At 43.4% G+C, this 26,241-nt stretch overlaps 2 protein-coding genes and 1 long non-coding RNA gene across 16 annotated transcripts in view; all 3 read left to right on the forward strand.

Annotated features, from left to right (window-relative positions):
• The first annotated feature begins 1,093 nt into the window (after positions 1-1,093).
• Positions 1,094-26,241, forward strand: part of Evi5 (ecotropic viral integration site 5) — a 146,070-nt gene continuing 120,922 nt past the window's right edge. For 6 of the 11 annotated variants that reach the window (XM_006250523.4, XM_006250526.4, XM_039091539.2 and 3 more), the window contains exon 1: positions 1,168-1,384. In XM_006250523.4, the coding sequence (XP_006250585.3) occupies positions 1,250-1,384 (135 nt within the window). In that variant the 5' untranslated portion in view covers positions 1,168-1,249. Of the gene's footprint in view, positions 1,385-6,027; positions 6,747-6,807; positions 6,983-7,051; positions 7,072-26,241 lie in introns of those variants that run through there. The other 5 variants (XM_006250525.5, NM_001271410.1, XM_063272786.1 and 2 more) reach the window with 5 other exon arrangements.
• On the forward strand, positions 1,392-25,333 carry LOC108352688 (40S ribosomal protein S26-like). Of its 4 annotated transcripts, XR_010057653.1 has the most exons (3): positions 1,392-2,228; positions 2,816-2,857; positions 25,098-25,333. It is a non-coding gene; the product is annotated as a 40S ribosomal protein S26-like (long non-coding RNA). The 4 variants fall into 4 exon arrangements; XR_010057651.1 differs by lacking the exon at positions 2,816-2,857; XR_010057650.1 differs by lacking the exon at positions 1,392-2,228 and having other exon boundaries at positions 2,238-2,857.
• LOC134478821 (small ribosomal subunit protein eS26-like) lies at positions 2,868-3,600 on the forward strand. Its single transcript, XM_063273812.1, has one exon. The coding sequence runs from the start codon at positions 3,052-3,054 to the stop codon at positions 3,514-3,516; it is 465 nt and encodes a 154-aa protein (XP_063129882.1). The 5' UTR covers positions 2,868-3,051; the 3' UTR covers positions 3,517-3,600.

The raw sequence follows: 26,241 nt of genomic DNA on the forward strand, positions 1-26,241 counted from the left end.
CTTGTGCCTGTCATTAGTACAGCTATTCTGCTTTGAAATAACCTCTAGGAGATATCTTTTTGAGTGGCGGAGTGAGTAAACAAATAAAGACTTTCTTGGCATTTACTTGTGAATGGGGATAACCACGGGGTTAGAGATAAAGGCTATACCTCTAGAAAGATGTCTCACACCCATCGTTTTTTTTGCAGAAGCCCTGAATTTGGTTCCCAGTACCTTTAGAGGGCACCTACAACTGCCTATAACATAGACCCAGGGGATGTGATGCCTCCTTCTTTACAAGCACCTGAATTCATATGCATACACATAGTTCTAAAAAAGATTTAGGTGATAGATAAAAAAATGCCACTGGATATGGCAGTACAGATACATTTGCCATCCCAGGCAAGGATTTCAGGAGTTCAAGGCCAGCCTCAGCTACATAGAAATGTCAAGCCTAGTCTGAGCTCATGAAATCTGTCCCCAAAACCAAACTAAAGAAGAGTGAAAGAAAATTAAAAAAAAATGATTTCATAGATCCCAACGCATGATAAGTGCCTTAAAACGTAAGCCATGATTAACAAGACAAGTCTTCGAAACCAACACTTTAGATCTCTTCCAAGAAATGGAGCTCTATTTAGGACCGACCCCCACAAGGTCTACCAGTTGGTTCCACATTATGGCAAACTCTCTACTCATAGTCTCTGAGTAACACAGTAGCCTGTAGAACTTTCAGGAAAGTATGGTGGGGTGGGATGGGTGTGGGTGTGGGTGTGAGGATGAGACAGAGACAGAAAGAGATAGAGAGATATCCAGGTAATAATTTGTCTTAGGTTAAAGTCCAAGCTAACAGTATCAAATTAGACAAGCCTCTAGCCGGTGCCTCAAAACGGGCACCTCAGTCAAGATCATTCTGACATGAGTCAGGAAGGGAAGAGGGAGAGAGGGAGGAAGGAAGTGGGGAGCAGAAGAAACCAACATCTATTAGTATGCCTGGATACTCAAAAGGCTTTGCTTCCCGTTTTACTGATCCCCCCCCCCCCCACATCCCCAGCCGCCCTTCAAGTTACCACCTCGCTGAGCTAGGGGCTGGGACTGAAAGGGTGTTAAATGGGCGGAGCCCCGGGGCCCCGGCCGATGTAAACACTCCTATGAGTCAGCTGTAAATTAAATTCAAATCCCCAGCCTCCTAGTCTCCTCCTCCCATCATGGTTACCACCAAGATGACTGCTGTCTTTAGAAACCCTAATAGGAGACAGGTAAATGTCTGAAAATGCAGCTTGTTTTTTTTTTTCCTTTTTTTATAGTGCTGATAAAGATGCCCTTAGTGCAGCAGGGGATTTTAACTTTTACTGGATCAGCATCTGTGTACCTCGCTCAGTCTTTAAGGCACAGCAGCTGTTTGTGGGTACGTCTTTGGTTTTATTTTAAGAATATTATCTCATTGCACTTGTGGCCGTTCATGTGAGCAACCCGGAGTTATATAAAGTGGTAGGTTTATTTCCACGCAGGGAGGGTTGTAATAATTAGCTTTCGTGCTTCAATAGTTTCTTTCTCTGCTGCTATTGGCTACTGGGGATTTGTTTTGCTTATTTAATAAATAGAGTCCCACTTTTTCCGTTTAGGCTTCTAATTTTCCACATGGAGATAAAAATTAGCCTAGGAATATGATTACCATAACGTGTGTTCGCGAATTCTAGTTGGTGGCAATGTTGACTGATGGTCGTTTCTTTCCTTAGGTGCCCCTTGTGCTTAGGTATACAGGCCATTGTAAATCGAAGTTAATTTTACTGTAAGGTTATCAGGCATGGTGGTTTCTGCCTGGGAAATGGAGGTGAGGGTTTGGTTCATTAAGGGTATACCAGCTCCATAGCAAGTCTGGGGCCAGTGTGGGTTACATATGCTTCCACATGAAAATACTACAAAGCAGCGGTGTTTTTTGTTTCGGTGGGAATAAGGGAAGAGATAATTTACACTGAATGAATTCTGTCCCTGGCTTGACTGATACAGACCACCATCTCACATGAAGTAGAAGCCTATCTCTCAACACACCTGTCACGGTGGGTGGGCTTAACTTTTGCTTTTCAGGCTCCTCATTTTGTCTATAGTGAGTGTATTTGCTAATGTCTAAAAGCAGGTGCACGAATGCCATGGTGCACATGTGCGGGCGGAAGGACAGCTTTGGTGTCCTTCACAGACGGGAAGTCAGGATCCCTTGTTTGTGCTGCTGTGCACTTCAGGCTAGCTGATGGGTGAGTCTTCCGGCTGATTCTGGCTCTGCTTTTCGTCCGAGAGCAGAAGAAGTGGAGGGATTACATAGGCCACTGTTCTGCCTTGTTATGTGGGTCCCAGGGACAGAATGCAGGCTTCCAGGGTTGGTTAGTGCCCTTTATCCACTGAACCATCTCTCTCGCTAGACTCTTAGCTTTAGCTAAGGAACAGAACTGTACAAGATCAGCATCCAAACAGCTAGTGGGTGGTGGAGTCAGGATTTTTTTTCCTCCTAATTCAGAGTCTTTTTAATATCTGCACTGGTTACCTTGTGGCTTTGGAAATAGTAATTGCAATAACTACCACCTGCCGAGTGTCTATATGCTTGGCATCAATGCTCCACTTAAATATCAGGTTAGTGCTTAAGTAGATATTACTAACTGTTTTATGGATGGGAAGACTGAGATACGAGGAGGTTAAGTATACTTTTGCTGAGTACACTTAAAATTTTAGGTTACAGCCTACCGTCACGCACCGTACAGAAGGTGGAAGCTACGAGTTCTCAGAAAGTTGGGTAGTTTAAGTGAAATGACTAATCCTAGTTGCACCAACTTTTATCTTGCTTCAGACAGATAAGGAAGCCAAGAAACAAACAGACTGCTTTTATCAGGTACTTCTTTTATCCTGTACTGATATTCCATTTTACGGTATAATTTCGAAACTCGTTATTTGGTTTGGCGGAGTTTATAAAAATAGAAATAAGGTGGTGGGTGGGCTGTATAGCCCAGCAAGCAATGTTCTTAACCCTCGAATGTGAAGACTGATGTGCAGATTCTTAGACCCGAGTGGCTAGGCAGCTCGCCTATGAGTCCAGGTCCCAGAAGGCCCAGACAGGAAGCAGGAAGCAAGCCGCGGGAGCTGCAGCAGAGAGTCCTGGCTTCGGTTAAGAGACGTTGCCTCTTTTCGAGTCTTGGCTCCAATACGACCAAAAAAAAGAGAAACAACGGTCGTGCCAAAAAGGGCCACGGCCATGTGCAGCCAATTCGCTGCACGAATTGCGCCCGGTGCGTGCCCAAGGATAAGGCCATTAAGATGTTTGTCATTCGGAACATTTTAGAAGCCGCTGCAGTCAGGGGCATATCTGAAGCAAACGTCTTCGACGCTTACGTGCCTCCCAAGCTCTATCTCAAGCTGCACTACTGCGTGAGCTGTGCCATTCATAGCAAGGTCGTCGGGAATCGATCTTGTGAAGCCCGGAAGGACCAAACACCCCCACCACGATTCAGACCTTCTGGCGCTGCACCCCAACCTCCACCAAAGCCCATGTAAAGAGGTGATTTCATGAAGGCAGAAAGAAAAATACCATGGAAAAATAAAATGGAAGTTATACTTTAAAAAAAAAAAAAAGAGAGAGAGAGAGACATTGCCCCAATTAATTAGGAAGAGGGTGGTTGCTACACACGTGCACACTCACATGTGAACAGGCATGCAGACCACATGGACAGACCCTTGCAAAAACGTTGTCCAAACTCTGTAGTTATAACCCATCTTTACATTCATTGTGGTCTAGTCTCTACCTCCACACGAGGGTCCAGAGAGCACAAGAATGAACGCTGTGAATCGATGTTCTTCCGTAAGGCAATGCTCCTGTCTTATAGTCAGTGGGTACAGTGAAGGAAAAGAGCTGACGAAGAAGTCATTTTTAGAACCCTGGTAAGTGGAGAGGCCCCAGATTTTGTGCCCGAGTATCTTAGATTCCTATTGTGGTAAGTAAAATGCCTAACGAGGTGTGATGTAACTGTTTTGGTGTGAGCCTTCATTTTTTTTTCCCAAACACAAAACGTTTCAACCATTGCCTGGAACCCTCCGAGGAGTACTCTTTCTCTTCCTCCTGCAACAGTGCCACCAAGATAACTTCTGACAGATGTCGACGTTCTGCCTGTGGTCTTCTAGCCACAGGTGCTGTTACCGAGCTTGGAATGTGTGAGTGAGACTGAGAAGCTGAAGCTGTCGAGATACAAGCACGTGTCTAGTGGCTCTCGTGTTCTCCAAATGAGACGGTGAGATTCTAGAATAGAAACAAGCACCCTTCTTGTTTAAGCTAAAATTCCAGCTGCTCAGGGTGAAGGTGGCTGTGAGTTCCCCCTCTCTATCTGGGGTGACTTGACCTCTCTGAAGAATGCCTCCCATGTTTTCTTTTGGGGACCAATGGAGCTCAAACACTTTTACCAAAGACATGGGTTTCTGTGACTTAACACCCCCCCCCCCTCCCCCCAGCTGAGGACCGAACCCAGGACCTTGTGCTTGCTAGGCAAGCACTCTACCACTGAGCTAAATCCCCAACCCCAACCTTTGGCAGGTTTAGAGGGGCTTCCTGCAGGGTTTGCAGGATGGAACACAGAACTTCGAATTGCTAACTGAATTGACTGTAAATAAAAGCAGCCTTTGTGCTGCTATTGTCCACTGCCACAGATCCTCTGTCTCTTCCACCGGAGGGTAAGCGGCAGGAGCAGAGGTGGTGTCAGTAGGATTCACACAGTGGAATATCACTTACGCCAGTGCCTGAGCCCTTGTGAGAGCTAGAATTAGCAATAAAAGTGGGGCATTAAAGTGTGAGCTCTTCTGTCAAATAAACTGACACACTTGGGGCGAGTGAGAGAAAGGCGTTAGTCAGGGATAATGCTGGAGGGCCAGAGCTAATGGTCTCGTCAGCACTATTATCTTGAGAGCATGTATTTCAAAAATAATGCCACTGTCACACACTGAGCACAATAAGCTGTCCCTCCAGTCCCATCACGACTGTTTTCACTACATTCAGTTTTGCCTCTTCTGGAATTTTGCATATATGGAATCATATATTGTATACCCTGGTGTTATTTCAAAACTGGTAGTTCATTCACATACTTTAAAATGAAAAAAAAAACTACTTTAAGCCTTTGGATAGTCATAAAAAATTATCTTCCCATCTCTGGAAATGCTTCTCTTAGTTATCCTCCCTGCCTTCTACATTTGAAACAATAGCTAGTGTTAATAGTTTTGTGGGCATTCATGGCTATCTTTCTATCTATCCTTCTTAACGGGGATAAATAATTTAAAATAAATTATTTTAATAACTTAAAATAATTTAAAATCGAAGATTAGAGATATTCAAGGAAACTTTAGCAGATAAAAGCAGAGAATTTGCAGATAAATTGGAGAGGTAGATTATAATGTTTTTGCTATGGTAGATGCATTAAATTACTAAGAAGTTTTTTGTTTGTTGTTTGTTTTTTTTGAGACTCAGTGGTCTTTGTGTCCTGAAACTCAGCTCTGTGGACCAGGTTGGCCTTGAACTCAGAGATCTGCCTGCCTCTGTCACTCAAGAGCAGGGACTACGGGCTTGTGCCACCACTGCCTGGAACATGAAGATGTTAAATTGCTTTTAGTAACCTGACCTAAAGTTATGCAAAAATAATTGCCTCAGACTATTTTGAAAATTTCAAAGCTGGGTGGAGGAAGGACAAGTGGTTTTACTTCCCATTTTTTATATTCTAATCTTGTTGAAAAATATTCTTTTCTAGAAGTGTTTACGGTAGTGGAACCTTTTCTGGACAGGTCTTACAAATATAAATGTAAAAAACAGTGGTATCAAATTAGTAAAAAAAATTTGGAGCTTTTCTGACTGCGTGATAATAATCACTATCCTTTTGGTCACTTTTAAGTGTATAGCAAAAATGATTTATATTGCCTTTATTAGTTTTTGTTGTCTGCTCTTCCTGAGACGGGACCCAAATGAATAGGCTTTTTTTGTTGTTTTTGTTTTGTTTTGTTTTGTCTCGAACTAAGTAATTTCCTTCTAAGAATTTCTTGGTTGATGCTGGATAATTGCCCACCCTCTGCCCTCTGTCGGACTCCCGAATAAACCCACGGTGTCCAGAGGATTGGTGGAAGGCCTGTTTTACCACCGCGAGTGCCCTTTTGATTAATGTTTTTGGGAGTGGGACTGGGGCAGCCCTCGCAAGGCTGCGCCTCCGCTGTGCGCGCCCCTGGCCCGGCAGCACGGCGCGGTTGCTCGCCCGGGGTCTCCGGGGAGGCGTGTCTTGTGTTGCCCTGACTGGCGAGGGCCGCTGGAGCGACTGGGAAGTCAGCAGTTTGCAGCGCGGAGGGCTGGGCGCTTGGGAAAGAGGGGCGGAGGACCTAGAGGGATCTCCCCGCCTCCGCTCTCCTCGGTCCAATCCCTTCGGCTTCTACTTCGGCTCCGCCAGCGCGGCCGGGGCCCTAACCTGCTCGAACCCATTATGCCGTAGAGGCCGCCGGCCCGGGCTCTTTAAGGCCCTCGCCGCGCCTGCGCCCTGGGCTTTCCTGAAGCGGCCGGGCGCAGCACTGCGCGGAGTTCTCCCGAGTCGCCGGCGGTACGGCGGAGGGTCGCGGGCCGCACCGGGATCCCGAGCGGGAGGCGCGAGCCGGGGAACGCGGCCGCTGAGGTCCAGCCGGCCGAGGCGGTGGGAGGCGGCGGCGGCGGGGCCGCCGGCTGGATGGGAAGTTCATGTTGACGGCGGAGTCCACCCCAGGTTTCCAAGGTGAGGGGCGCCGCGCCAGGCCGGGCTGCGGCGAGGGAGGGCGCGGGCGCCGCCGAGGGCCGGGCCGCCGCCGAGTTTCGGCGCGAGCCCGCCGGGGCCTGCGTTCCCCGCGCTCGCCTGGCCCCGGCGGCCTCGAGGCCGGTCTTCGAGGACACCGCGGTCCGCCGCGCCCTGCTCGGAAAGTTGGCGTCTCCATACGGCCTGCGGCGGCTGCCCGTGCGGGCGGCTGCGAGCAGGTGATGGGCGAGCCAGGTGTGCCGAGCGCCCGAGCGCCGGGTCTCCATTCGCCTAACGGGGCTAGCCTGAGATTAACCGCGGGTTTCCGGTGGGTCGGATTGTGGTGGTGGCGTCTGCGCTGGTGACTACGACCTTAGGTCTTTTCACCAGAGAGTTAAGCAAAAAGTTCTGGACCGGTTCCCTCGCTGTCCTGTTTCTGCCGGAGGGGGTTTTGTAGAGCAACAAGCGGTGATAATTGCCTCTTCCGAGGGCATGAATTCCAGAGTTTCCTGAAGTTAGAGGAGCGTGATCTGTTGGTAGTTTTTATCTTTGCGCGGTGTTTTGTCTTTAATTTTATTAGTAACATTTTCTCAGTGTTCCAGAACTTTGCTTTCTGTAAGGCAGAAAATGCTCGCCTTCTATGAGAAGAAGTCTGTGTCAAGGAAATCTTAGAAAATTCATTCAAGTCTATCTGGAGTAAAAAGATCACAGTTTTAAGTTTCCAGGTGACGAGTTTTAAGTGAACCAACACAAACCAACAAGAAATTAACTAGGTTGGGATATATACCACGGAGGAGTGAAAATACTGTTTTTTGTTTGGTTTTATTTCTGGGTCAACGTTTTGCTATGTAGCCCAGGCTGTCCCCATACAGGTCCCCTGCCGTCGACCTTCTTGTAGTATATTATTGCACTATTTCTGGTAAATTATTGGGTTTTTGTTTTTGTTTTTGATTTTTTTTTTTTTTTTTGGTTCTTTTTTTTTCGGAGCTGGGGACCGAACCCAGGGCCTTGCGCTTCCCAGGTAAGCGCTCTACCACTGAGCTAAATCCCCAGCCCCTTGTTTTTGATTTTTAATTTCTGGCTTTAGGTTCTGTTGGGCCTTTTCTCAAGACCATCTAACACTCAAACTCCAGTCATTCCATACTTACTGATGATACTTATCTTGAAAAAATGCTGCGACTCGGTTGGCGGTACAGTACTTTATCAGTGTGTGTGTGACTTTATTTTGCGCGGTGATCGAGTTTAAAAATATCTTGTTCGCCATTTTTGTATTGATCTTTTGTGAAGTGCCACTTTTACGAATTATGCTTAGTTTCTCGTGATTTTACGTTTCTTTTTTTCTTTTTCTTTTTTTTTTTTAGTTCTGTGGTTGGTTTGTTTGTTTGTTTTTGGTAGGGTTGGAGACAGAACCTACATCCGTGGCATGAGCAACTGTGTTACTTTCCAAGGTTTCTTTTATCTGCGGTCTGACAGTATCTGCAAAATTCCAGAAATAAACAACTAAGAAGTCTTAAAATTGGACTTATGTAGGTACTCCTTGGCAGGCACGGTTCTGAGGGCTTGATACAGATTAGCTCACTTAGATTTAAGTTACGTGCATTTTGAGTAGCTGAATACTATCCAAGTGGGATGCTAATTACTCCTTTGTCCCAGCTTATCTGGGCTGTACACAGCCGTTGGTTACTCAGTAACCGTTGGGGTTGTCAGATGGACTGCTCTGCCATTGCCCTGCTTGTGCTCAAGTGTCGCTTATTTCACTAATAATGGCCCCTAGTGGAAGAGTACTTCCTTTTGTGTGAGCCAAAAGTGGGGCTGTAATAAAAACAAAAAAAACCAAAAATGCTCCTTTGAAGTGAAACAGCGACTATTGTTGACTTAATAATAATAAAGAAGTTGTGTGTTGTAGATGTTGCTGAGAACAATCTTCAGTCTGTAAAATTGTAAGGAAGGATAAAGTAGTTGTGATAGTTTTGCCATAGCACCTCAGCATGCAGGGCACAGTCACACAGTGAATTGCGGAGGACGGGGCTATGGGAGCCTCCGGGGAGTGTTGGATGTCTTGGAATGGGTCTCCCGTGGATAGGAGGACACATCTGGCCACCAGCATTCTGCAGCTGGGCAGAGGAAGTGGGAGTGGGTGATTGCTCTTTGCCACAAACACTTCTGCTTAATGCCCTGGCTTTCAGCCTTGTTCTTCACTCTGCCTGGTCTGGAGTTACTCCATGTTAGTGTTTCCAGGAATAACATGTGAGAGGATAGGAATGGGATCCTCAAAAGCCTTGCTGTACCCTTACACAGGCTAAGTGTCTTAGCCTCTTCACCACTGACTGTGGGTAATGCAGGGCCTTAGTCTTTCTGGGCCTTTGTGATTGGCCTGAAATAGTTGCTTCATTGACCGTACGTATGTATGTATGTATGTATGTATGTATGTATGTATGTATGTATGTATGTATGAATCACTCTTTGTAAGCTGGAAGGTTCAGCTTCCTCCCCTTAGTCATTCGCTCATCCATCTCTTGCCTTGTTTTGTGGATATCTTGTTTTCTCCGGTCTACTTCAGGAAGGTAAAGATAGTTTCAGTAAACTTTGTTTTCTTTGCTTAGTTTGCTTCCTCCAAGTTAACTTTCAACTTGGTATTATTGCTTGATTGGTAGCGGGTCTTCTGCCTGACAGTCTCTTGTTTTTCTGTTCGTGGTTAAGAAAAGCACCTGAGGGGCTGGGGATTTAGCTCAGTGGTAGAGCGCTTACCTAGGAAGCGCAAGGCCCTGGGTTTGGTCCCCAGCTCCAGAAAAAAAGAACCAAAAAAAAAAAAAAAAAAAAAAAAAAGAAAAGCACCTGGCACCTGACCGCTAATAGGCAGGAAGAGCAGATCATAAGCAGGAGTCACTAATGTCCAGGTTTACCCTGTCATCTCATTTTCAGGCAAAAGTTCTCAGCTTTGGCTGAGTCTTACAATCTCATGGAGAGATCTTGTCATTAGTAGACTGAATACATCAGCATCTCTAGGGGTGGGACCCACACAGTAATACTTCTAAGACTTGATGTTATTGCATATGATAAAATTTGCAGTATTAAGTATGTGGTTTGGTGATTTCACCATGTACCTGATGCGGACTCAGAGCAGTGGGAATTCTGGGCACTATTATTCAGTGTATCTATTCTCTGCCCAGTAGTGTCTACCATTTTGACTTCTAGGTTCAGACAGTAGTGTCTGGATTTATTTTTTTAAAGACTTATTTATTTTATGCATAAGAGTACACTGTCGCTGTCTTCAGACACACCAGAAGAGGGCATCAGATCTCATTACAGATGGTTGTGAGTCACCATATGATTGCTGGGAATTGAACTCAGGACCTCCGGAAGAGCAGTCAGTGCTCTTAACCGCTGAGCCATCTCTCCAGCCAATGTCTGGATTTTTTTTTTTCCTTTTTTTTTTTTTTTTTTCGGAGCTGGGGACCCAACCCCAGGGCCTTGCACTTGCTAGGCAAGCGCTCTACCACTTAAGTAAATCTCCAACCCTGATTTTTTTAATTAAAAATGTATTGTTAGAATTTGTATTTCTCTGTGTGTGTGTGTGTGTGTGTGTGTGTGTGTGTGTGTGTGTGTGTGCCGTGCTGTGTGTGGTGTGCAGAGGACACCCTTTTGCATGGGTTCTGGGCCTTGAACTCAGGGTGCTGGGCTTGCACGGAGCCATCTTGCAGACCTGCAGCAGCAGCGTCATGCTGTGTGGGAGTTTCTGTCCCCAGCATTTGTTCTGGAAGTTCCTCAGCTTTTTGAGAAAGCTGTGGTATAAACCGAGTTTGTTCTCATACTGGCTCAGTTTTTTATAGCCTCTGAAAATGGTGATGATTGTATTTTTTTTCCTGTTTTCCCTGACCTTAATGGTTTGTGTCTTAAAAACAACAGCAATATTTCATTTTCTTCCTTTTGCACATATCCTTTTGTGTGGTGTATATGTGTTCATGTGTGTGTGTACACATCTGGAATTGTTCTTAAATTGCCCTGTATTTTTTGAGACAGACTCTCACTCAGTCTGGAGCTTGCTAATCAGCTAGGTGGGCTGGCATGCCCCAAGGGACCCCTGTGTTCACATCTCCAGGGCAGGAGTTACGGCTTCGTGCTGCTTTGTGCCCAGCTTTCTGTGTGGGGAATGAAGGCTTGAAGTCAGGCCCTGGGTCTGTCACAAGCACTTGACAACTGGGCTGTCTTACTAGTCTCAGCAAAACTATCAGTGCTTTAGCTATGTTTTTATGAAGAAGCAAACTAGGTTATGTGTTCAGTCTGCACTCTAACTTTGGTGAGTCCCAGCTGCCTGTTATCATACATGCGTGCTTTTATCATACATACATTCGTGCTTTTATCATACATGCGTGCTTTTATCATACATACATTCGTGCTTTTATCATACATGTGTGCTTTTATTATACACACATGCTTTTATCATACATGTGTGCTTTTATCAGACATACATGCGTGCTTTTATCATACATGCGTGCTTTTATCATACATACATTCGTGCTTTTATCATACATGCGTGCTTTTATCATACATACATTCGTGCTTTTATCATACATGCGTGCTTTTATCAGACATACATGCGTGCTTTTATCATACATGCGTGCTTTTATCATACATACATGCTTTTATCATACATGTGTGCTTTTATCAGACATACATGCGTGCTTTTATCATACATGCGTGCTTTTATCATACATACGTGCTTTTATCATACATGCGTGTTTTTATCATACATACATGCGTGCTTTTATCATACATATGTGCTGCCATCTCTCCTGCACGCCTGCCATCTTACCCGCTTCACACATTCACACATTTTAAGTTTGATTTTTGAACAGTTACCAAGTTTGGCTGCCAGGAGGGAGATCTCTCTCTCTCTCTCTCTCTCTCTCTCTCTCTCTCTCTCTCACACACACACACACACACACACACACACACACACACACACACAGAGTCACTCATTCCCTGTCTTTGCCTAGGCTGACCTTGAACTCCTGACCCTCGTGTCTTCATCTCCCAACACTGAGGTTACAGGCTGTTGTTACCAAGACCAGCCCTGTTCTCAGATTCTTTCTTTTTAGAAGTACTCATTGTTCCAGAATCGTACAGTGTTAGAATTGGAAGTTATTGTAGAGATAATTCAGCCTGGTGAACTATTTGATACTTTCTGTAAGGCACTTCTCTTAAATGTGGGAAGGTCAGGTAAGAGATGAGAAATATGTTTGGGTATCTGGAAGCTGTAACTCTACATGTGCATTAACCATTGAATGAGTGAGTGATAGATTTTGCATATTATAGCATGCAATATTAAAACTTGTTGAAAAGTTATTAAAGGAAAGTCCTGTGATAGGGAGAGGTAGCACTTACACTGTTATATTCATCTATGCAAGTGCTCTACTACAGAGTTCGACCTCCAGACCTGTTTGTTGTTAGAAGTCGGAAACCACTGTTTAAGTCAGACCTTTGTCATCTGCTAATAGTCACAGTGAAGGCATCTGTGTCAGGTGGCCACAGAGCTTGGCGTTCTTCACTCGTCTTCCTCTCCTACCCCTCCTCCTAGTTTATTTTTTCACATTTGGTTTTTTTTTCCCTCCTAAAATGTATTTGTTTGTGTGTTGGGCGTTTTACCTACATGTATACATGTGTGTGTGTATAATTCTGTACAGCCCTTCAGAGGCTGGATGAGAGTGTTGGAGTCTCTGGTACCTACATGTATACATGTGTGTGTATAATTCTGTACAGCCCTTCAGAGGCTGGATGAGAGTGTTGGAGTCTCTGGTACCTACATGTATACATGTGTGTGTATAATTCTGTACAGCCCTTCAGAGGCTGGATGAGAGTGTTGGAGTCTCTGGTACCTACATGTATACATGCATGTGTATAATTCTGTACAGCAGAGGCTGGATGAGGGTGTTGGAGTCTCTGGAACTGTGGTTACATAGAGTTGTAGCCACCATGTAGGTGCTGGGAACTAAACTTAGGACCTCTGTAAGAACCACAGTGATCTTAAGTCAGTGAGCCATCTCTCCAGCCCCATATTTTAATTTTTGACTTGAGTTCTCTCATGTAGTTCAGGCTGGCATCAAATTTGCTATGTAGCCAAGACTGGCTTTGATCTCTTATCTTCTTGCCTCTACCTATCATGTGATAGGATTAGGATTATGGGTGTGCATGCACCATTGTGTCCAGGGTGTTTTCTCTCTCCCCCCTCTCTCCAAGACAGGGTGTCTCTATGTAGTCTTGCCTGTTCTGAGCTCACTGTGTGACAAGGCTGGTCTGGAACTCACAGATGTCTTTCTGTCTCTGCCTCCCAGTCAACAATGTACACCACCATACTTGGCCAGCTTTTTCTTTAAAACACATGAGGCATCGGGTCAGTGGCTTAGTGGATGCTTGGTGTCCTGATGGCCTGAATTCCATCTTGGGAACTCACATGGTAGAAGGAGAAAACCGACTCTTGCTAGCCGTCCTCTGTGTGTGTGTGTGTGTGTGTGTGTGTGTGTGTGTGTGTGTGTGTGTCTGTGTGTGTGTGTGTGTATGTGTGTATGTGTGTATGTGTATCTGTGTGTGTATGTATGTGTATCTGTGTGTGTGTATCTGTGGGTGTGTGTATCTGTGTGTGTGTATGTGTATCTGTGTGTGTGTGTGTATCTGTGTGTATCTACACACACTAATATGTCGATTTTCTTTTCAAAACCCTCATAAGCCAAGGTGTTTTTTTTTGTTTTTGTTTTTGTTTTTGATTTTTTTAAAGTTTGAGACTGGCTGGCCTGGAACTTGCTATGTAGATCAGGCTGACCTTAAACTCAGAGATTCTGTCTGTTTCTTTGCTAGGGTTAAAAGTACACCATTGGGGGTTGGGGATTTAGCTCAGTGGTAGAGCGCTTGCCTAGGAAGTGCAAGGTCCTGGGTTCGCTCCCCAGCTCCCCAGCTCTGGGGAAAAAAAAAAAGAAAAAAAAAAAAAGTACACCATCATGCCTAGTCAAGGGACAGAAGTGTTGAGACATAATTTTCTCTCTGTAGTTCCTGCTGAAGTAGAAATAAAATATAAAATGTTTCTTGTATGTGAAGCTTATATAAAGTATATACCTTTTGTGTGTGTGTAACATGTGGGCATATATATTTGTGTGTATACATATTTGCATGTGTGGGTACACACTCGTGTGCACATAGTTTTGGAGGCCCTCCTATTGATTTCCACCTTATTCATCAAGGCAGGGTCTCAATTAAACACAGATAATGTTTTCACTGATAAAGGCTAGTGAAAAATCCCCTGTTTTCTTTTCTTTCTTTTTTTTTTTTTTTTTTGGTTCTTTTTTTTTTCGGAGCTGGGGACCGAACCCAGGGCCTTGCGCTTCCTAGGTAAGCGCTCTACCACTGAGCTAAATCCCCAGCCCCTAAAAATCCCCTGTTTTCTTAAACAGTTCTGAAATTTCAGACTATAGTCCTCACATTTGTTTGGCAAGCATTGACCTACAGATCGTCTCCCCAGCCCAGGATACACACCTTTATATGTCTTGTCAATTTTTGTATTAAAATGTCCTTATGAAGTCTGTGCTGCTAAACAGTACTCTTTAGCCACCGAACCTGTGAGCCCCGTGGTGCTCCTCACAGTGCCTTTTAACAAACTTGAACAGCACAGAGTGACTAAGGCTCAGATCCTTCCTGTTGTGCTACATCACAATCATTTTTCTTTCAGTTTTTACAGAACACTCAAGATGCCAGTCAGAAGTGACCTTGGCAGTTACTACTTACCATGGTGGTATGATAGCCTTTCCTCATATGCATGTCAGTTAATATTGTGTTTGCAGGTAGACCCTGTTGGCTTTGGTCTCTTCAGTTTTCTCAGGAAGGACGATCCCATTCACTCATTTCTGCGCTTGATTACTGTTTCCTGTTTGCACCCCGGCTGCCTATCACTGAGGCTGCTTGGGACCCTCCTTGCTCGTGCAGTCTGCCGGGCATTCCATCATCAGGGTTCCCTCACTAGGGGCCCAAGACAATGCCGGCTCAGAACTTGTTCATTGTTCATTGTAATCACCCAACACTTGCAGCTGTGTTCTGAAAAATGTCCTAAAACTGGTTAAACTGGCCCAATCTGGGCTTTCTTTGTTGGTTTTCCTCTTTATGGTCTCGCAAGTTAGTTCATCATTAGGATTCCTGAAGGACTCTGACTTCTGTGTTCTGGATCTGTGGTGAGAGTTGCATGGGATTGACTTTCTAGTGGATAATGCATTCTGTTTTTATTAGTTCACGGGCATTTATAAGGCACTGGTGTAGAAAGATGATGCAGATTTTGACTCTGAATTGGTACTGACATGATGAGTTGCTATCTTTTTTTTTTTTTTTTTGATGAGTTGCTATCTTTGACCTAGTATAGATATTTTGTCGTGTCTAATATAAATTCAAAGGTTTTTTACAAATTAGTTTATTGGAATAGTGTTTAAATGGTTACTGGATAAAATTGTTGTTTTAATAAACTATTATATAATAAGATGTGAAAGAAGAAAAATGTACCTTCAGGTATAATAGTAGTTTAGAAGACTCACTCATAATTTGATGGTGAGAAGACAGAACTTGAAGTTGAAGATGGATTTTACATTTACTGTTTGTATGTTGTGTGTATATGATGTATGTGAACATAAATTTGAGACCTTTTTGGATTTCCCTGAGATGTGGAGATTCTCATAGAGTTTAAAGCTTAGGCATTTTGCTGGGGCAGTCTCTCAGCTACCAGTCAAACGTAACCAACTATTCTAGTCTATGGTGACCCCCATGCCTGTCCCTTTCTGTTCCTTCTGAATCTCCCATGCCGTTTGGCTTTCCTCTCCTGTGTCACCCCTCTGCCCGGAAGTTCCAGTCTCCTCCTCCCTGCTCAAACTATTGGCTGTCAGATCTTTATTACAACCAATCAGTACAGAGACAACATCTGATACACACCTCTAGATTGCCTTTAGGCAGGTGAGGAAGGAAGAATATTTACAAAATAGAAAACCTGGTGACAGGTCATAAAAATGACAGTACTAAAATTCTGCCAATACTGAGCTCTTTTTCAGTACAGTATTAACAATTAAAAAAATACAGAGGTACACTTTCACACAATGTCCAGACCAACAGGCATATGTGTGCCATAGCACATATATGGATGTGAAAGAGCTGTGTGGATTCCATGTTCTCCTCCCACCTTTTTGTAGGTTTCAGGGGTTGAACTCAGGCTGCCAGGTTTGTGAGGCAAGCATCTTTACCCACCGGGCCATCTCACCGTCCCCAGAGGATGGTTTCAAGTGAATAAATAGATGAGAAGCACTGTGGGTATTTATTAGGAATTCCTGTAACAAGTGAGAACAAAAATAAAAGCTGTGAACTTGTTTGCCTTTTCCGGTTTGTTACACTGTTAGATAGAAAAGGTAATAGGGGATAGGCAGCCTGGTGCATTTGTGTGTCACGTAAGGCAGGTCGAGTGAGTTAGGAACTGTGTCAGGTCCAGGGAACCCAAGCTTGAGGAGCTCGGCAACTGATTGTCAAGCATAATGGTGGGTCTGGGGAGGCCAGTGTACTCTATTTTGCCAAAATGGATGGAATTCCTTGTTCACAAGACTTAAAAACTGAGGAAAGACTCAGTTGATGTATCCTTGTTTGTAAGCAGGAGTACGATTACCCCCCCCCCCCTTTCCCCAAGACAGGTTTTCTCTGTGTAGTCCTGGCTGTCCTGGAACTCACTATGTAGACCAGGCTGGCCTTGAACTCACAGAGATCCAGCTGCCTCTGTCTTCCAAGTGCTGGGATTAAAGGTGTGTGCCACCACTGCCTGGATGTGCACTTTTAATTTTGAAGGGTGATTCAGTGTTTGTTTGACTTTATTTGAACTTTCTGTAACTAGTCAAAGAAAAATGTCTAGTGAACTAAAAGTTTTACAACTTTCTTAAAACTAACTAAATTTATATTTTGAGTCAGGGTCTCTCTACATAGCCATGGCTGGCCTCTACTTTCTGAGTGCTGGGAAAGTTTTACATCTTAATGCTTCCTTACTTTTCAGTCAGTGGGATCAGATCCAGAGCCTTGAGAAAGCTAACTATGTGCAAGCTACCCTTGAACTTAGCCTGTGGGTGCCTCTCTAGGGCTGAGACTGCAGGTGTGGGCTTTCACACTTAGCTCCCTGTGTGGGGCTGTGACAGACACAACACATGTCTCTTCATCCCAGGTAGGGAGCCCAGGACAGACCAACGTATAGACACCACCTGTAGCCATGAGCTTTTCCATCCAACCTCTTTGTCCCCTGAAATAACGACTCTTAGACTTAATATTTCGTGATTAAATGCCTAGAATTTCATGAGAAAAGGCCAGAGGCTCATAACTGAATTACCCATTTATTCTATTCTGAGTCTGCCACATGGTTGGTCACCTCTTCTCAGTTCCATGTGACGACTCCTTCATTCCAGTGAGTCTTTAGTATCTCACCTGTCTCTTAACTCCTCTCTCTCTGTGGGATGTCCCACCTTCTGTTCTCACCTCACCTCATCAGCCCATAGGCTTTTTATTGACAGGTGATGCTTACTTAACAGAGTCTCTCTAACCACCAAAGTCAAATGATGATCCAAAGTATTTTATTGGGATTACAGGGATATGGGTGAGAGGTTATTTACAGGAGTGGAAATAACTCAAAGTCAGCTGCATCATCAAAGCTGACCCCTGCATGGGTGACAGCTCACAGCATCCAGGAACCTGGAGGTGGCTGAGTGTCTTTTCCAGGTGACTCATTCTAAAGCTCTTCCAGACAGCTGTTCTGGTCTTCCGTAGCGTTCATTTCAGCTTGACTTCTCTGAGAATGACTGTGAATCTGGTTAGTTTTAGGGACTTCCTGAAGCTATTTTGAATTGTCTAAAGGAATTTCCCTGCAGGATGGAAATAATTCCATTTTCCACTTTTCCATCTGAGTACTTCAATTGAATTTTCTAAAAAGCTATCAGTTGAGTGGAATTCTCAGACATGTTTTTGTTTTTATGTCTTAAAATTGTAGCTGACCTTATCAGTGACTTACAGTTGATTAGATTTATTTTAGGACTGGTATCAGATGGCTCAAGCATCTATTAGCTAAGGCATGCTGGGGAGGTCGCTGACTTATCTCAGTAAGGACTAAATACGATGCGAGGGTGAAGTCTTGTCGCAGCCTGGCCCGTAGTTATGCTATGGTGACTGTTCAGGTTTTGCTTTTCTGAAGTTTAGCTCACAGTAACGTTGAAGGAAAGGGGCCTTTCACCACTCTGTGTTGTTTCTTGTTTTTCCGTTTCTCCATATTTTCTATGAATTTTTAGATTTTTTCCCAGTGTTTGTTGTATTTTTACATTCCACTTCTCAGTCATTTTTATGTTATATAAATGTTATATATGTTATATATATGTTTTATGTTATATATATGTTATATATATATGTTTTATGTTATATATATGTTATATAAGGTTTATGTTATATAAATGACAGGCATAGTTTTAACCCAGGGCTGTGCTGGCTATTCAATAACAACAATGTTGAAAGCTTAATTTTGTTTTTGTTCTTGAGATTGAACCTCCAGTGTTCTGTGCTCTAGATATGTGCTCTGCACTGAACTGTACCCTTCGGCTCTGAAAGGCGTAGTTTTAAATTCCTTTTTTTTTTTTTTTTTTTGAAATTTATTTATTTATTGTATGTGCTCTATCTACTTGTATGCCTGCAGGCCAGAAGAGGGCATCAGATCCCATTAAAGATGGTTGTGGTCACCATGTGGTTGCTGGGAATTGAACTCAGGACCTCCTGAATAGCAGTCAGTGCTCTTAACCACTGAGCCATCTCTCTAGCCCATAATGACCCTTAAATATATTCACAGCCTGCCAGTTTCTGCGTAAGTGTATGAGTCCTCAGAGGCTGATAAACCTGAGACACAGAAATAGTCAATTTTAAACTTCAAGTATCAATATTTAAAAACTGTAAGAGGTCTACAGAATTATCCACTTATTCTTTCTTGTGAACTTCTGTGTTGCTTGGTGTAGAGTAGGTGCAGTATAAGGTTTGTGGAGGATGAGTAGTGTCTTCTCTTTGGCCAGAACAGAGAAAACCAGAACCAGTTGTTGTTCAGTTCTGCCTCTTTTTCAGGAGAGCTGCTAACCTGGAGCTATGATCTCATCATATGGTGATTATTATGGAATTTTTGCCTCTTATTTTTTAAGTATATATATTTAAACTTTTATGTGTATGGATGGGTGTTTTGCCTGTGTGTGTGTCAGTGCACTACCTATGTGCCTGGTGCCTCTGGTGACCAAAAGAATTTACTGGGTTCCCTGGATCTGGAGTTACACATGGTTTCGAGCTGCTGTGTTGGTGCTGAGAATTGAATGTAGGGCCTGAGGAAGAGCCGCCCGTGCCCTTAGTCATCTCTCCAGACCCCGAATACTTTCTAAGACTAGAAATAAAGTTGTCTTGACATGATGGACTGTACAAAAACCAAGTTCCCATGTGTGAAAATAGTATGTATTTATCTGTTCAAGTTCATTGGGACAGTTAAGGATGTAAATAATACTGAAACTTAAACTCAGAGACAAATTCTATTGAGCCTTGTAACTGTGCTTAGTAGCTTGTGCTAGAACTGTAAGAAGCCAGTGTGGTTCCTAGTATGCCATTGTTCATAGAGCATTGTTTGTAAGAACCAAGAGCTAGAAAGGCCTGACATACACATAGAACATGGGATGTGTGTGGATGATATGAGTATTACCCTGCCCCAGAGGCTTCACAACATCATGTGAATAAAGGGACGAGTATCCTATAATTCTATTATGTGAAATATCTGGAATAGGCATTCTTAGTCAGGGAATAGATTAATAGATTACCCAAGTGTTGGGGAGAGAACCCAAGAAATAAAGTTCTTATCTGGGATGCTAAACCTTGGAAACAGACAATGTCTGCCTGCTTCTGCCCCCCTAGTACTGAGATCAAAGGTGTGTACCATCAGGTTGTCAGGCACGTGCCTTTACCGCTGCACCATTTTATTGCCTTAGGTGTTTTAACACACACGCCCACACGCTGGAGTATGTGCGATTGATTCGTCTAGATAGTAATGTTACAGTTATATTAACATATATGCTCTGATTGAGCAGTGATATATTTGAAAATACTTATTTTATGTAAGGTATTTTCTTAAATGAAATCTCTCAAGAGCCATGGGTGGTAGTGCATTCCTGTAGTCCAGCACTCTAGAAAGGAGGGGGGGACCATGAATTGAAGTCAGCCTAGGATACATGAGACTCTGTCCCAAATAAAAGAAAGCACACATCACAAATAACATTATTATGCTTATGGGTACATATGTTGTATATAAGTATATCCTTGTATTTCTTTTGATGATAATGGACTGACCCTCTGAACCTGTAAGCCAGCCCCAATTAAACATTGTTCTTAAGAGTTGCCTTGGTCATGGTGGCTGTTCAGAGCGGTAAAACCCTAAGACAAGTGGTCTCCCCATGTTTAAACCTTTAGTGGTTTCTAGTTATACTCTAGATAGATCTCAATTTCCCAATATCATCTTCATGATTTGATCTCTGATATTTTCAGTTTCTTCTCTAACTCAGAGATCTGCCTGCCTCTTGCTCCTGAGTGCTGGGATTAAATGTGTTAGCCACCAGTGCCTGACTCTGTCCCTTATTGTTTAGAAATAGTGTCTTTCTATGCAATCCTGAGATCTGCTTGGGATCACAGATCTGCACAACCATTACTGGCTCTAGGACTGCTGTTCAGCCCAGCACATCTTTTATTTCCTCAAAGCCTTTGTGCATGCTTTTTTGTTTGCTTGTTTTTGTTGTTGTTTGGTCTGGCACTTTGCACAGTGGCCTTCTTCCTGCTTATCTTGTAGATCTTAAGTTTTGCCTTTTTCTGAAAGGTAGTCCTGAAAGACCCCCTCAGGTCCTGATACTCCTTGTCCTCATGCCATACATATTCTTGTGTCTGTTGGTTCGCTTTTGGTCTGCTTTCTTGACTAGCTCTGTGAAAGAAACACACCTGTTTTGCTCGTGACTTCATTTCTGGTTACATTTTATTTGTTATTTAATGTGTGTGCACACAGGCACGTGTGTGCCATGCAGGTGTATAAATTTTAGAGGACAACATACAGCAGTCTGTTTTCTCCGAGCGTGTGAGTCCCAGAGGTTGAACTAGGTCCTCAGGCTTGGCAAGGGTCTTTACCCATTGAACCATCTTGCCATTCCTACATTTTAAAGTGATCCATCCCAGTAGATCCTACATAAAATTTCTTCAGCTATTTCAGGAGGCTTAGGGTAATCTGCAACTTGTGTAAAGAAAGAAGCCTAAAGAATTGTTCCTAAAGAGCACCAACAGAGAAAAGTTTATGCAAATTTAACTTAAAAAGGCCAGATTCTGTCCAAGCAGGAAGAAGAACCTGGCAGGCAGGCTGGGCCCCTAGTTCTGAATGAGGGTTTAAGAATACAGGAGTAAGGGGCTGTGGACTCATCCTCCACAAGTAAGGCCAGGCATGTGGCAGGGGAGTCCTTGCATGGAGGCTGTGAAAGTGAAGGCTGCACTGTGTCGGATTCCCTCCCCGTAGATATTGGAGATGCCAGAGCTTTGGATGTCTGCCAGGGGGAGCTGCATAAAGGAAGAGGAACCGCCCCAGTAGAAAAGTGTGTACCAGTCAGCAAAGCTAGGAGTGGGAGTTTGGGAGATCTCTCAGGTGTAAGCCCTTTGACATCAGATAGGGAGTCACAGGAGGTGAGTTTACCTGTGGACCAGTCTTGCTTTGGTCCAGTATTTGCTTATTATGTCTCTTTTCATCCCCTTTAGAATAATAATGTATATTCTGTGCCACTGTATTTTGGAAGTATGTAATTTGATTTCTGAGTTTACAGGGGAGTTAGAGTTAGAGATTGCTTTGAGTCAGACAGGACTTTGGTCTTTCGACTTTTAAGTAGTGTTGAGACTGTGAAAGAATGATGGGACTTTTGAAATTAGATTAAATGTGTTTTGCACTATACATGTCTACAAATCCATGGGGGCAGAGAGTGGAATATAGTGGTTTGAGTGAGAATAGCCCCTATAGGATTATATATTTGAATGCCTGGTCCTTAGCTGGTAGGACCATTTTGGGGAGGTTTCTTAGGATTTTTATTGCTATGAAGAGACACCATGTTCAAGGCAACTTTTATAATGGAAAATATTTAGTTGGGGACTTATTCCCAGTTTCAGAGGCTTAGTCCATTGTCATTAAGACAGGGAACATGGTAGCATGCTGGAGAAGTAGCTGGAGAAGTAGCTGAAAACTTTATATCATGGTCCTCAAGCAGCAGGTAGAGAAAAACTGGCCTGGAATAGGCTTTTCAAAGCCCACCCCCATTGACACACCTTCTCCAACAAGGGCACCCCTACTCTAATAAGGACACATACTTCCAAAACTGTCCCAGTAGTTTACCAACTGGGAATGAAGCACTCAAATGTCTGTCCGTCTGTCTCCTCTCTTTCCCATCTCTCCTTCTTTCTGTCCCTCCCTCTTCTATCCTCCCTCTCTCCCTCTTCCTTTCTTCCCCTCTCTTCCTCTCTTTACACCCCCCCCCCCCCAACTCCCCTTTCTGCTTTGGATCTGATGCTGCTCCAGTGCCATGCCTGCCTATCTGTTAACTGTACCACCATGATGGGGATGGACTCACTATAAGCAAGCTCCTGATCGAATGCTTTCTTTTATAAGTTGCCTTGGTCATGGTGTCTCTTCATAGCAATAGAACAGTGACTATGACAGCTGGATAATGAAAATTGTTATATTCAGTGGAGTTTTATTCATCCACAAAGAAGAATGCAGTCATGTTGTCTCCAGAAAAATGGTTGGAACCTGGAGGTCATCATGTTAAGTAACAGAGGACATCATTAAACAGATGTAGGCAGAGACAGGTACATCTCTGTGATTTGAAGCCAGCCTGGTCTGTATAGTTGCAGGACAGCCAGAGCTACATAGAATGACTGTCTTAAAACAAAGGAAAAACCAAAACAAAAATGCTCCCCTCTCCTCCTGAAGTTGGAGTCTGAGGAGGAGGACAAAGTAAAATGGAAGGGGAATGAGGACTGAAGGCTAGAGAGATGGCAGCAGTGAAGGACACTTGTTACTCCTGCAGATGACCTGGGCTTAATTCTCAGCACCTGTATGGTGGGTCGCAGTTATGTCACTCCAACTCTAGGGGGTCCGACACCCACTTTTTCTGACTTCTGGGTACAAGGCACACACATGATGTACATACACGCAGGCAAAGCACTCACATATAAAATTAAATTACAGTTAAAAACTGTAAAAGGTCTTGGGGGGGTAGATACTATCACTGTACACATACATGTATGTTTGTTACAATAATCCTCTGTGTATAATTAATCTTTGCTAATTAAAAACAGTTGTATTACACAGCTTCCTATCAGAGACTACATGCTAGGAAACAGGAAAGGGAGGGAAGAAAAGCTGAAATTTTCAAAGCAAGTTAACAAAAAATGATAATAGGACAGTCATGACATGAAGAGTAGTTTGTGACACATGGGATCGTAAAGTCTAAGAGCAAAGCTACCAAACTCAGCATTGTATCTGGTTTAGTTATGCATGCTGTAATCCCAACACCTAGAAAGCGGAGGCAGGAGGATTCTGTGTTTCAGGCTATAATAGGGTACATAGCGAGACCCCCATGTTAAGTTCTGTTGTTAGGGTAAAGCACCCCCCCCCCAAAAAAAAAAAGAAAGTTGAGGAGGAAAGGGTTTATTTGATTTACACTTTTATATCACTGTTCATTATCAAAGGAGGTCCGGATGTGGACTTAAACAGAGCAGGGACCTGGAGGCAGGAGCTGATGCTGAGTGTATAGAGGGGGTGCTGTTCAGTGGCTCAGCCTGCTTTTTGGTAGAACCCAGGACCATCAGCCCAGGGATGGCACCACCCACAATGGATTGGTCCTCCCTCATCAATTACAGCCAGATCTGATGGAGGCATTTTCTCAATCGAGGTTTCCTCCTTTCAGGTAACTCTAACAAATCCCAAACAAGCTCAATGGTAAAGAGTCTGCAACCTGTATGTAAGGATCAGAGTTCAGATCGCAGTGTCATCCCAGAATGAGTGTGGTGGCATGCACCTGTAATTCCAGCAGGGGGTAGGACAGGGTGGGCGGGAAGGAAGGTGCTTCCCTAGCGCTTGCTGACTTGCCAGTGTGAACACTAGGTGAGCTCTGGGTTCAGGGATAGACCCTGCCTCAAACAAGATGGGTAGTGATAAGAAAACCCAACAACCACCTCTGGCCCCCTATACATGCACACATGTGTGCACACACACCTGTCCTTAATGAAGACAATATCTCACACACACACACACACACACACACACACACACACACATACACACACCCCCCCCCCCCCCGGGAGAGAGAGAGAGAGAGAGAGAGAGAGAGAGAGAGAGAGAGAGAATAGAGAGAATAGAGAGAGAGAATATATTAGTTCTAGGGTCTAAAATACAGGAGAGCGGTATCTTAAGAAAAATCTCAAGAGCAGTGTTTGGTAATGTTTGACTTTGGGGAGGGGTTGTTTTACTCATTTGTTATTTTTTTTATTTTTTATTTTTTGGGTTCTTTTTTTCGGAGCTGGGGACCAAACCCAGGGCCTTGCGCTTCCTAGGTAAGCGCTCTACCACTGAGCTAAATCCCCAGCCCCCCATTTGTTATTTTTTATGTTAGTTTTTTTAGTTTTTGAAATTAAAATATAATTACTTTTGTGTCCACCCTTTGGTTTCCTCTCTTTGATCTTCTCTATGCACTCCCCTGCTTTCAAATTTATGGCCTCTATTTCTTTAATTGTGCGCTCTCACTCATGCTCTCTGTCTGTCTGTCTGTCTGTCTGTCTGTCTCTCTCTCTCTCTCTCTCTGGATACATAAACACAGCCTGCTCAGTTTGTACAGTTACCTGTAACATATGACTTCAGGTCTGACCTCTGTAGTGCCCAGCCCCAACTGATACTACCCAACTCTTGTACCTAAGTCTCAAGGATCATAGTGGAAGAAAGCAGAAAGATTGTTAAGAACCAGAAGATTAGGGAATTTGCTGTCACATTTCTTTTCCTAGAAATGTCAGAGTAGACATGATGAAACCCATGAGGTTTAATCAGCATGACTGCCTAAAGAAGACCTGAACAAGGATGACATCAAAAGATACACTAATATGAAAGATGGAAATTTTATGGGGCCTTAGGACCTAAACATAGAATTACAGGCAACTCATAGTTACAGGAAGTCCCTGAAACTGACCAGATTCAAATGGTCTGTCTGTTTCTCCCTCCTTTTCCCCAAGGTTACATAAACAGTAAGAACTGCTGAGGAGAACAGACTAGCCTGCTGCCTGGAAGAGACTCAGACCTGCCTGAAGGAGAGATTCTCTGACCTGTTGAGCTCTCTGCAAGTAGTGTAATGAACTCCAGGGTTCCTGCTCTTGGTGATGTAGCTGTCTTTGAGTTGTCCCTGCCTTGGCCCTTGCCCCTTTACCTATACTCTTGTGAATAACTCTAATAAACTCGTTGGTTTGCCAGATTGGACTTTGGTGGTATCATTACTTTGGTCCTGTCATTGGTTCCCTCTTGAGTAAACGTTTATATTGAGTCTCAAATGAAAATAGCGTATATTTCCCTTATCATTGACCTAAAACAGTGGTTTTCAACCTTCCTGATGCTGTGACACTTTAATACCACATGTTGTGATGACCTCTAACCATAAAGTTATTTTCATTGCTATTTCATAACTGTCATTTTGCTGCTGTTATGAATTGTAAATATCTGTGTTTTCCAATGTTCTTAGGGGACCCCTGTAAAAAGGTCGATCAACCTTCAAGGGGGTCATGACCTACAAGTTAAGAACTGCTACCTAAAGTGTGACTTGGTGACTTTTTGTTTATTCATACATGCAACTATTGTCATAGTCAATTTTAAAACAATTCCTGTCACCTCAGGAGGTGACACTGTTATACATCCGTTTTCGCTGCTCTGTTCCTCTGTTCTTGTCAGTTCTCCCTCATCAATCTCTTCTGGCTGCACACATCCCTATAATGGGCATTTCATTCAGATGGAGTCACTGTGCAGTCTGGATTCCACTTCTTTCATTTAGTCCACTGTTTCAGGGTTAATCTATGCTCTAGAATCTATTTGTGTTTCATTCTTTTAATGGCTGTGAACTAATTTTCCACATTTAATTTAATTAGGAATTGTTTACCACTGACCTAAGAGCTCTTATCCCTTTGTTTACTGATATTTTAGCCTGTTTCAATAATTGGTCTTACTGAAAATAGAAATAATTACAACAGAATCGTATTTTTTTATTTAAAAACTTATTTTTTATATAAAAGACAAGATTTATGATTTCAAGAATGTAGCATACTTAAGCAAAAGGCTTCTTGGCATTGTTTTAGCATGATAATCAAAATATCATTTTATAACTGATGTAAT

Source organism: Rattus norvegicus, chromosome 14 (genome assembly GCF_036323735.1).
Source record: "Rattus norvegicus strain BN/NHsdMcwi chromosome 14, GRCr8, whole genome shotgun sequence".
Taxonomy (NCBI): domain Eukaryota; kingdom Metazoa; phylum Chordata; class Mammalia; order Rodentia; family Muridae; genus Rattus; species Rattus norvegicus.